Below are 12,369 nucleotides of genomic sequence, written 5' to 3'. Positions count from 1 at the left end.
CGAGTTGGAGAACTCTTGTGCGAAAATCCGACGGATGCTCTCTTCGGGGCTTCCCGCGCGGGATGAGGAGAGACAGCGAGTTTCAGCGTTTTCGTCGTCGTGGGGGAGTGTCACAAGCGTTTGCAGCAGATTTCTGCTGACAAAATCGACTGAATTCAAACCATGTCGATTTCTATGGAATGCGAGAAGTTCAACAGGTACATGTAAATGGAGCGGGGTCCTGTTTTCACCACGTTCTGGCGAAAAACGGGTGGAAGGATGGATTCCTGATTTGCGAAGAAATTCGAAGTCGAATCGAGCTCTGACTCCAAGCGGGAGATATCGATCTCGATGTCGGACGTTGGAGCTTTTGTCGTTACTTCCGGCCCTCGGATATGTTTCTGCTAAGTGTACCGCGAAGTGCGGAGACTTCTAAATATGCTCACGTAAGGCCGTATCGGAGCTCTTCTATTCTTCGGTCCTCTGGGGACGGAAACTGACCGATCGGACAGATTCAAGGACAGTGCTCGGTTCCCGATGCAACGAATGACCGTCTAACGGGTTGAAAATGACATCTTCATTTCCATTTCGCTATCGTTGGAGGAGGGTAGCCATTCGATGGAGCGCGACGCATCCAACATGACCTTCGTCACCCGAATCATTCACTATGGAACGAAGACAGGAACTTTCAACGATTTGTACCTTCTCCACGATCGATTGCGCCGGAACAGAAAGGTTTTCCAATTATATCGATGCAACGTCCGATACGTCCCCCGTCGCCTCGTCCCACGGTGTTTCCCTGTCGGATTCCTGGCGCGCCGATGTTCTCCGCGGGCCTTTCCTTCGGACAACGGCGCGGCGCTCGGCCTACCGGAGTCCATCGGAACAAAACCGCACAGTGAGAATCCATCGGGATCGTCTCCAGGGTCATATTCAGCAGCTGTGGTCACTCGCTGCGAGCCTGTGTGGTCGGTGTCGGGCGAGGTCTTGTTTGACATGGTCGTCCTCGCTGTTCGGGAGAACTCTCCCGGAGGTGCTCTCGCCTCGAGCAAGATATTTAACGAGACATTTCCATGGCTCCGAGCGCCGATACTCAAGCAGGGATCGGCGTTGAATTTAACGACCGCGAACGCAAGGATTCTTATGTCGTTGACGCATCGTGGTCAGATACTGTGTGCGCTTCGATCGGGCAGTTTCGGCGAGAGCTTATGCAAACGATTCCTTTCTGGAGCTCGGCGACGCGCGTAGTTTGTTGAGTACCAGCCGCGACGGCATGAACACACTCTGACCGATGACTCACTGAGCGGGTGAACGGGGAGCTCATTCCCACATGAAAAGTGCCCTTGAAGTCCTTGTGGCGTCCGTGGCCGTCCTGCATTTCCGAGCGATCCAAATATTCCGGAAATGCGTTACGCGCCCTGTCTCGACCCTCGAAGGGAGCAGCGAACGCCGTCACGGCAACAGCTCTGCGGAATTCCGAAAGCTGTCCCGAAAAAATTCTCGGAGGAAAAGAGCAAGTTGTCAGTGAGCTGGAGAATGGAACGGACTCTTCAGATCGCTCTCAATGTAGTCCCGAAGCTTCAAGAGAGATGACGGCCCGTCTCTCCCTCCGGCGCCATCGATAGCAGGCACAGCTCATTCCCGTACACCGGCCGAGCCTCGCCGAGGATTGTGGTACGCTCGCAGCCTCATATCTGGATTCCGTCGCATTTTCAGGAACAGAACACGCTCTCAACCTTCGAATATTCGCTCACTCGGGCTTCCTCGTCGTCGTCGTCGCTCTCCTGCACTGCTCCCACTCCTCTCTCTTCACTGCGACGTCTCCGCTTCAATTCATTCTCGTTTCCGACCTCCCTCGTGGCGCTCCCGACTTCAGAGCGCGCACCTCCGATTCCGAAGTGACCGAGCAATGCGGCCGCAGAGTCCCGCTCAGGGAATCCTGCCAGCGCCGCCGTATTTCCCCCGAAGGATTCAAGGAGCAACAGCTAAGCGCGGAGAAAACTTTCCTCCGGCACTTTCGTAGGCGAGAGCTCCCCTCGAAACTTCCGAGGCTCGCACTCGAGGACCTGCTCCCTTTAACGCTGCAACACTTCCGGAAGTATACTGCAGTTTCCCAGATGGAAAGACGCATCGCGAGTGATAATGAATCCATCATTCCTCCTCTGCTCGTCCGCTTCACGAATGATGTCTCCGATTGTTCCCCCGATCGGGACAGAGGCATGGGTGAGATCTCGGGGAATTAATCACATGCAGTGCAACTATGCCCTCTGTTGGAGACTCTCTGATGGGATAATTCTATTCCGACTTTCGTCCTCGGGGCAATCACACAGAGGTCACTGGCATCCCGACGCCGCAAGTCGATCGCAGGTCGGAGCGGTACTGAAGAGAACGCTTCCAGTACTCGAACGTAACCTCGCAGAACGGAAGCCCAACGATCATCGACTCGATAGCCCGAAGACTCTGGAGGTAGATCAAGTTGTTGCTGAGAGAGCTCAAGGAAACTTACGTAAGAATAATGGATTCTGCTCTCCGTTTGTCTCGGTCGGATTCGACATAAGGAGTCCAATGAGCGGTAAGACGTCCGTCGTTCAGGTCGTTATTGTTGTTGTGAGGCTTCTCACCGCCATGAAGAACCATCACATAACCACCTTGTCCTCCACATTGTCTTGTCACCTAGAAAACACATTGCGTTATACTGGGGCATTTTATGAAGCGCGATACTTCTTTCATGCGGGCGACGGGCCTCCATCTTCAAAGAGAAACGCGGGATCTGCGAGCTCATATTCACGAATCGGGGGATCATCAAGCGAGCAACGAGACTATTCAATCGGGGAACGTCTCAGTTCATGAACAATAATCTCCGACGGATCGCAAAACTCTCTGAGTCGGGTCGCGCTTCGTCTACGAGAGAGTTTTTCAGGGCAACTTCATTGCCGAGTTCTGTATGCTGCCGAGGATCGACGGCCCACTATCTTGGCGCCTATATCCGATATATGAATAAATTATCATTCGAGAAATAAAAGACTTGATTCGGCCATAGAGCGGTCTGCTCCACGGCGACGGGCCATGAACCAACTGAGACTCAGTCAGTCGTTCCGGGACGTAACACAAAGACCCCTTCCGGAGCTGTTGGATCGTCAACTCAACGCCCTGAAGAAAAGGCCGCCAGTTTCCTCCCGGAGCCTCCGGAGCATTCGCGACAGCCGACGAAAACGTCGTGACTGTCCGCGTAGAACGAAATCCGATGGGGGAGAGGAGGGGCAGGGGGATCGCAAAAAATCAGACGTCTCTCTAGGAAGTTCGATGTTCAGCTGCGAGTCCGCGATCGTTGCGGATGTTGATAACATCATCCGAGGTTCAATCCCCCGCCCGACCTGCGGAAAATTGATGAATACCCCTGGTACTCACTTTTGCAGGCAAATGGCTGAAGTTGTCTTTGGGTGATTCTCCTTCGATGAAAATATATCTCGCTTCGTCGCTTGGTGTCGATGACCTTTCTATCGGCAAGTTGGGAAGGTTCACTGGAGGAATCGAGTCGAAATCGCGATTAGAAAGGGCAGTGCTTTTCGAACTTGGAAGATCAAGCTCCTAATGCAATCCAACAGTCTTTCGCTCACCTGTGTAAGTGGCGCCCGGCAGAATGCCCAACTGGGTATCGAGGAACGCATGGCTGAGAGATACCCGCTGTTGGGTCGAACGGACAACTTTGAGGGGGAACTGTTGCCCCCGTATAATCTACAAAATGAACACACAGAGTTAGGCGCCTCGCGAAGTATGCGAGTCGCATTTCGTTCACCTCGACGCGGTCACGAGCATCGATATCGAACGAGTTAGCTCATTCAGACAAGAAAAAATCTAGTTTTATCTCGCTAAGCGGATCACGGTCAAAAACTTCGGAACTTCAGAGAGACTCTGCTCCGACGATGCCAAGGGAGAAACGAACACAGGACACCAGAGCATATCTCTAGCCTTCCTCGTGAATTCATCTGAAAAGGATCACGTCTCGTCCGGGAGCAAGACGTGTGTCGAATGCATTACGGACACCCCCTGCCTCCGAGTCGATCAAACTTCGGAGCTTGGTCGGTCTGACCAAAAGCCTCCGGAGCTAACGCCGATCGGATCTTTGAGCCAGAATCGCTCAGCTCTGAATTATTTGTCGGTACAAAGCCCGTCATCTGGGGCTTGTCTACATCCCGTGATCGAATTTCGCAAGCACCGAGCCCGTATCAGCTATTGGGACATCAGACTGTTTCCCTGTTCCTGAATCGCTCGGTAGCTGTCTGTTAATAATTACCCGCTGCTCCGCTACCCACCTGTAGAAAATCTGAGCAGTTGGCGAGTCTGGAATGTTGAATGCTTGAGAAATCGGAAGACTCCACGTCGAATGATTTTGGTCCAGTTCCGTCTGGCGTCGAGGTTCGCCCCGGAGGTATCCCTCGGGACAGCCCCAAGAGCCAGCAAAGCACTGCGGAGGAAAAAATAGGACGTTTATAGTTTTCGATGCTGAGCAGTAACTTCGATTAGGAGTTCGAGAATTTTTCGCCGCGTCTTATTTCGAATCCGTTGCCGAGTGTTTCCGTGATCGTAATCGGAATAACTCCCCCCGAGACCCCTCACTGGGCTTCGTACATCACATGTGGTGATTACCAAACACGCATGCTCTGCATCCGATTAGCTCGCAGGATTGCGCGGAACTGAATCGTCGAGGAGCTCTCTCGGAATTCAACATGTTCGAAAGGCTGATATCGAACGGACGTGCGTTTGAATTCAGCGACTAGGTCGCTCCTCGAGCTTGAATTCTCCATTCCCCGGTCCGCTGATCTCAACGAGATGGATTATTCACTTGAGCGGCATCATTGTACCCTGAATCACTTATGGCTACAGGGCCCATGAGGAGTCGATCCGAAATGAACACATTCGCAATCCTATTCCGATTCTGTGCATGCGCTGCGGAAGCAGGGAAACGTTTGCTCTGCAAATTTGATTTCCGCACAAATAGGCTTTTGTTACTCGGCGGGCGGGGGTTTTGTGGGAAGCGAGTAGCCTCTCTGCCTTGCCGAGATAAGGCTCATGCTCTCCAGGTCACGCTGAGTTTGTGCATGCATGCTCGTATGTTTGAGCGCAGGTACGTATGTACGGGTAAAGGTCAAGGAAGAGGAAGCGAACATATACTCTTTTCTGAGTGGCACCGAACTCGGGACCCAACCAACGATGACACGCTACCTGTTTGTTTGTTCGCCGGGGCGATTTGGGAATCATGCGGTCTGCATTTGTTCCTCGCATAAACGAGTTGCATCCATTCCCGTGACGAGCTGGGCTCTCAGAAGAGACCCCACTATTTAATATTCCTTTCTTTACGTGCTCTGAAGCCCAACATCGGAAACGCAATAAGACGACGGCATCCGGAGAAGAATTCTTCTCAAACGAACTCCATCGAGTCAACAGAAACATTCTGCCCTACCGGTCAATACGTAGTCGGAATACATATAGGTAGTCTCGGCGCGTTTTCTCTCGGGTCGGGGAGCGGCCGAGAGGGAATTTCTTCTGGGACACTCGGTACGAATAAAAAATTGAAGATTCCCTCAAAAGCAAGCGATTCGGATCACCGCTACGCTAATATGTATATATTCCTCGGGCTGAGGAGCCTTCCCATGCTTACGAGTCGACGTACATATATCGTAGCGGTCGCTCCGGAGTCACCGAAACGGATCGATGGAGCAGACGTCGGTCAAATGAAAAACACAAGGATTGAAGTCGAGCGAGAAAGTTCCTCGCGATGCTTGGAATATCCGGGGAAGTAACTCCCATTGATCGAATGTCGAAAGATTCGCGAAGAAGTCGAAGGCTAGCCGCGCAAGCAGGAGGCGGGCTCGTGCATTTCCAGCCGCCATTACGGCAGGAAAGCCGAAAAAGGATTTCTACCACTCTGGTGTCAAAACGACTACCTCCGTGGAGACAGAAAACTCTGAACGCGGGGATTTACTTCGCAATCAAGACTGTGAGTCGCTTGATTTGGCGTGCAGTCGAGCAAGAGCAGCAGCCAACTTTGCGGCCTGTCGTCGAGAGTTCTACTCAGCCCGAATGTGTTCAAAGGTCGCTTGATCTTTTTCCCCAGTGAACAAGCCTGTACCGACGACGCCGACTTCGGAGGTCGTCGGGAAAACTCACGAGACACTTGCAGTCATGATGCTCATCCAGAAAAAGGGAGCCGCCCGCCTCGACTGGAATACTCCTATTAGTCCCCATGACAGAATTTTATGCATCGCCATTGAGGAACCCCACCCGCCGAACGCATTGGAGGGAGCTTGATTTATCTGCGCGAGGTACTGGCGTTTTCGTTAGCTGTCCGACGCTGCGAGTCGTTCCTTCTCGTTTTCCCTTGGAGAGAAATATCGTATTTATTCCGACAATCGGGATTGCAGACCTGTTTGCCGACCACGGACCCAACCCGAATTTTCGGAATCCGGGCTTTGAGAAACGAAGAGCGACGGCGCGACCCATGCGGAACGTGTGCTCGAGGATTCCTCGCTTTCCACCAAGCAAACGCCGTCGCGGAAGACGTCCCTGGCAGAAGCTCTTCCTTCATGCCAGAGAATTTTATTGAGATTCTGAATAAGCGAGCGAAATTCTTCAGAAGACAGGAAAGCGCGGCGTTTTGTGAAATTCTTCGGGTCAATCCTCAGGTGACATCGTTAGCCGACGTGCTGCCGTCGCGGTCAATTCCACTCTCCGAACAGTAGGCTCGCAGCTGTACCTCGCAGCCTCAGGTGTCCCAGGCATCTTGCGTCGTAGTCGAGGCTGATGGAACACGATGCCGCCCGACAAGCACAGCGCTGTCGCCGACACAGCGAGCTTGACAACGACTAGGGGCGTGGAGATTTCCCCTAGGACCCCCAGACCCACAAGGTTCAGTAAATTTCATTGAGAGGGAACGTAACGCTCGAAATGCGCCTGCTTGACCCTAGGCCCGACATATAGGTGAGCATCTAAACACTCAGTTCCGGGGGGAGAGAAGTATTTTCCGGAAATCCGATCGAATATTTCGTGAGGCGGGAATCGAGGCGTAGTTGAGAGAGCCTGACCTTTTTCTTCCAAAACAATCATCCCTTTCGAGACTCAACAGGAGTGTGAGCTCCGAGGGAAAGTTTGGAGCATTTGGAGCCGCCTGTGTTGCGTCTCAACAATCATCAACACCGACAGCCTCTTCGGTCACACGAGAATTCATAGAGGACGAAGTGCACTGTGGAGAACGATTCGGAGCTCGCCGATTCCTGTGCGACAGCGTACTGTTTGCGTTTCCATCGGGACGAACAAAAACAATATGGTGTCCCTGTTCCACTTTAGCGCAGTGTCCGAGTTTCGAGCGCCGCGCTGGGCTTTGTCGATCCCCTGCAGGACATTATTGACATGGTGCTCTCCGTGCGAAAGATTACGCATGTTTTCCGAAGCAATTCCAAAGGTCCCCCCGGAAACACGAGACGAAGTACTCGATCGGCTTGATTGTTCAGACTCACTCGCGGGATCTCTGTGCGAAACGAATCAAAACACATCCGCTGTTGTTGAGTGGTGAACCTTGAGCAAATTCTACACGGAGCCATGCGAAGACCCCTCGAGATTTCGTTTCCACGCAATCTGTGGGAGAGTATCCACCGCGAGTGTCGCTGCCTCGTAGGTATTCCGTAATTTCTTGAGTAAAGAATCAAAAACAGGACAAGACGGCCATAAGACAGCTCTACTCCGGGAGATCTCTCCGAGCAAGGATCTAGAAGCGATTGAACGCTCCAGAAAGTCAGGCCTAGCTCGACCATGAGGTCATTCTCGAGTTCTTCGTGATATTATCAGATTGGAGTTCCTTGAAGTAAGCTGGTGTTGATATACGACGGCCTTTCTCTCGTCCTTCGCTCCCTCGGTCGATGGATCGATCTCTGGATCGATCGATCGATCAGACTTCACTCGTCGCGGAGCGAGAGACGACGTGAGCTTCGGCAAAACAGAGTTTCGGTGAGTACGGCGTGATTCATGGCCTGGGTAACGGGTCATTGCACGTCGCTCCGTTATAGCAAAGATCAAGCCTTCAGTGAGGGAACTGTTGTTCATTCATAGCGTGCTATCCTCCGTCCGGGAATTAAACGAAGTCTTCTAAAGGTCCGCTCGATCCGCTCGCATGAGATCCCCGATTGAGGCGAAAATGTTGAACGAAGCTGCTCTTTCCCGCCGTCATTTCAGACTTTATCGTTGCTCAAAGGCAGGATAATACTCTCCAGGAGAACCGGACTCGCCCGGGAGACCTATGACTGAGCAAGGATTCGTCAGAGGAGATTTGAGCGAGAGAGGCGGAACAAGAAAGGTTTGATAGGCCTGAGCTTCCAGACAAAACACCTCTCGAGCAGAAAAACATTCAGCTCCTTAAGCCTGGGGCTCTTGGAATCTCCATCTGAAGAGAAGCACCGAGAGCGGGAGAATGTCAGACAGTGAAGCGCTTGGCCTTGTAGTGAGATTCCGTTTGCATCTGCAGCAAGGCCACGGAAAGCGATTCGGAACTGTGCCATTCAGAGGGCACCCGTCCCATTCGCACTAATCACTTTCGAGAGAGTTTCCCCAACTCTCGCTTATCGATTCGGAAGAGATTGAAACTCCAGAGATGGGAAATGTCCCCGGAGCGAAGGGAATCGCGATAGCCGAGTAATTGATATCTGAAGGCCGATTTGAAACGATGCCGATGGAAGATGAGAATCATCCAGCACTATTAGAACGGCAACCCGACCCGAGCTCGCAAAACAGAGCTTTTGGAACGCTGGAAGCGTTTTTCTCCGACGGCCCTGGCACGCGACGTCGATCACCCGGGAATTTGATAACGGAGCGACAGTCGAGGAGGGAAATCTGCTACCTGCCTTCCAGGAGACAAAGGAATAGTCGTCTGGAAGGGATCGGTCGATGATTTCGGATTGGCGGCCCAGAGAAATTTCTATCGAACGAATTAGATCGATGGAACGGACTCAGCTGACTGAGGCAATGCCAGGTGGATGATTCCGACGGTTCTGAAGGTCGCGAAATCTCCCGCAGGGATTCGATTCTTGCCCAGACCGGAGGCTCGAAATTTCCCTCTTCCATCAGAAGTACAGAGAAAGGGGAAGTCTTTCCGAGACCGCTAGAGGAATGGAAAATCAGCTGGGGAACATCAAAATCAAAATTGGAGAAGAGTCTGATGAATGATCGAATAACCACGTGTCAATGGAGGAATCAGAGATGGACTCAAGGCTGCGGAGGTGGGGCAGCGAGCCCGATAAATCACAGTTTTGCGGAAGCGGAATTTCGTTTCGACGGAACCAAACTCATAGAGCCAAGGTGAGCGGCGGAGGACGATCTCTCCAATAAAAACTAGATTACTAATCATAAATATTCGTCCACTTTGTGTCGGGCTAAATATCGCTAATGCAGCGAGGCAATGAAACTCCGTGAGACGGCTCGGCTCTCTTGAGGCCATCTTGACGGCACCTTTCACTCCTCTTCCCTCCGCGGGATTTCAAACCGTCCGATCTGAGAGAAATCCTGTCCAAGCGGAAGATGCGTAGAGAAACGCTACTCGCCGGGGACACTTGCTAGACTAAACGGATGAGACAGTGAGAGATCAGAGCAGGAAGACAGATATTATTGGAATCCTTAAGGTAACGAGAAACAATTATTGAACGACAGCCCAAGAAATCCATCGTGAACTTTCAGCCTAATGGTAATTGTTCCTCCTTGAGGAAAAACGCCCCCGCCGGCTCACTCCCTGCTGCGAGTCGTGAATTGAGAACCGAACTTCGAGTAGCGTTCTGGGTTTCCGACAGCCAGAAGGAACTAAGCAAGCGACCGACCGACCGACTGACTGACGGATCTAGGGACCACTGAACTGTGGGCGCAGGTTCGTACGACCGAGGGAACGATCGGAAGAAGAAGAGAAATAACAGGCAAAGGAATTTAGCGACAGGCTCTAGCGATCGATGCTCCGCTCCTGCTTTGAACGACTGCAAACAGCTTCAAGTGGTTTATAAGGAGCTTTTAAATCTGAGACAAGCCGGGAATGCGGTAGCAACGATTGTCGTTAACCGCGACAACGACTTTCGCAGGTGCATTCAGGCATGAGACCGGAGTCGAATTACTTTGCAGCAGGAAGTTTCGGCCATGACTCCAAGGAGACCCATGAGGTTTTTTCTGTTGCGCACGAACAACAGCATGGCCCTCGTCCAGGGCGGGAGATAATCCAGGAGCGAAGCTTGTGCGTTGCCTCCGAGGCTCGGGGGCATGAAAACATTGATACGAGGCTGTGATAACGACGTGCCGGGCTCACTGACCATCTGCTGGCAGTCAAACAAGCCAGCCAGCCAGCCAGCCAGCCAGCCAGCTAGTAGCGTGCCAAGAATAAGCTCAACAACGACAGGATATACAGGACATTCCATGTCATCACGGAAGCAGATCATTTGAAGAGTAACAGTCTGGTAGCAGCGATCTTCTCGGAGCTTTCGCTCTTGTGTACGGCGTGCGCAGGACCTGATCTTCAACGACAGCAGTCGCGGCGACGACGACAGTCCCTGGGAACGTCCGTCGGCGTCAATCTTCGTCAGCTCGACTGTCTCGACCCCCTCGTAGACACTATCCACAAGAATAGAAATGCAAGACTCGATCCATGAGTACAGCGAGCGCCTATGTATGTTATGTATACGGTCTGTGTACAATGTACACAAGCAGTTCTCTCGGGCTATTTGACTTGAGGCCGATGCAGAACGAGCTTAACGCGCTTGCGCTGAATAGGTTTCGTAAGTCCGCCGCCGTGACCTCGCACGCCGCGCCGTCGAATGCCAGGCCACTCGGGAGAACTCTTCCCGGGCAGCCTTGAGAAGCTCGTCGACATCCTGGCAAATAACCGGATTCGTCTTCTTTCCGGACAAAATCGGATAATCGCTCGTAGACGGGAGTTCCTGTGGTCGGTGACGAGTATTTCCGCACGGGATTTCGTGGCATCCCGATTCATCGACAATTAGAGCGGAGGATAAACGGATCGAATCACGTTAGTACGAATACGAAGAAATGAGTCGAGACTCTCACGGCCATGTACACCGGGAAAGCTTTCGTGGGAGCTTCGAAAAACCCTTTCAATGCCGAAATAATACCTCACAAGGGGAATGTTCACGATTCCTGTGCGGTTCCGCCTCGTTCACCCGGATAAGCTGTTTTTCGCAGGCATGGGGCATGTCGTCTCTCACGGACGGGGAAATGGAAGCACTAGATCGATTATCAGAGGAAACCCCCAACTACACGTGAACAGCTGCGACTATTATGATATTCACGACTTCGTCCGACTGCCGGAGCTGTGCGCTCTTCCAAAGACACAAAGGCATTACGTGGGGCATTGTTCACGCGCGTGGTCCGCAGGAGCTGTGCCGAAACGGGCCTCGCAAGGCCAGCGATCCGTCTATGTACGATGTGAGTGTCTCACAGCCACCACCAACGACGGAAAGTCGCTGATGTAGAGGAGTCGTTGCTCGCCGACTCCGCTGGTTACTCGACAGAGGGGGGAACAGAAGAAGTTGACGTCCCACCCGCTGTCGTCGACGCGGCTGTGGCCACTGTATCCCCTACGGCTCAGATGATATATTTTTCATGACGTCCATGCAGAATTGATCCAGCCTGCATCGTGGCGATGCGACGACCGAATCGAGCTTCGTGCCTCACGCGAGAACGAACGTTGCCAACCGTGAGGAGGGTTTATAGACCTCTCGGCGTTTATCTGGATATTCTGAAGCTCGCTCAGGTTCGGCGAGACCGCAACAGATCTCAGTCGCGTCCCATACGTCTACGGCGGAAACGACGGAAATCGAAGCTCTCTCGAGACCGGTCGAACTTAACATCCTTAACGCAATTCCGACCGCTGTGTTGTGATTCGTCCGGACGACCATGGACGTTGCTTGAGAGGAAGCTAAGAGGCTTTCCGGAGTTCTATCCTGCTCCCCGGGCGCAAATTTCTGAGATCTCGGGTAGACGACTCTCTCGGAGCCGTGATGGCTCTTTGAAGAGCGTTATTCCCGCATTAGAGACGCAACAGACGGGGCGAATTCTCACGACGGATATAACCTCGTGATGGGAGGAAACTCGCATCCGGTTGTCCGATTGCGAGTCGGGCAGGAAGTGCGAAATCCGCGACCGGGAAGAATAACCGGGAACCCGACTGCCGCAACGGCGTGGCGGAGCAACTGCTATATACACGCATTATGACATTCCCGTGCCGCCGGCAGCCGCAACGCCGTTTCATCAAATGTTTTATTATCCGGAGGATCGCTTGCTGTTTGAGCTTGCTTGTCATGGTCGTAGTCTAACGGTGACGGCGATGGCGCATACCATACATGGAGGAAG

At 52.6% G+C, this 12,369-nt stretch overlaps 1 protein-coding gene across 1 annotated transcript in view; it reads right to left on the bottom strand.

Annotated features, from left to right (window-relative positions):
- LOC114828456 (uncharacterized) overlaps positions 1 to 12,369 on the bottom strand; it is a 57,221-nt gene that overhangs the window by 37,286 nt on the left and 7,566 nt on the right. The window contains exons 2-5 of the mRNA XM_029112687.1: positions 4,293 to 4,444; positions 3,597 to 3,714; positions 3,388 to 3,500; positions 2,486 to 2,652 (exon numbers count right to left, since the gene is read on the bottom strand). Coding sequence (XP_028968520.1) covers positions 2,486 to 2,652; positions 3,388 to 3,500; positions 3,597 to 3,714; positions 4,293 to 4,444 — 550 coding nt within the window. The remainder of the gene's footprint in view (positions 1 to 2,485; positions 2,653 to 3,387; positions 3,501 to 3,596; positions 3,715 to 4,292; positions 4,445 to 12,369) is intronic.

The sequence above is a fragment of the Galendromus occidentalis genome, unplaced genomic scaffold (assembly GCF_000255335.2).
Source record: "Galendromus occidentalis unplaced genomic scaffold, Mocc_1.1 scf7180000077524, whole genome shotgun sequence".
Lineage (NCBI taxonomy): Eukaryota > Metazoa > Arthropoda > Arachnida > Mesostigmata > Phytoseiidae > Galendromus > Galendromus occidentalis.
Note: the sequence above shows the minus strand (reverse complement) of the source record. Positions and strands in the feature narration are given on the sequence as shown.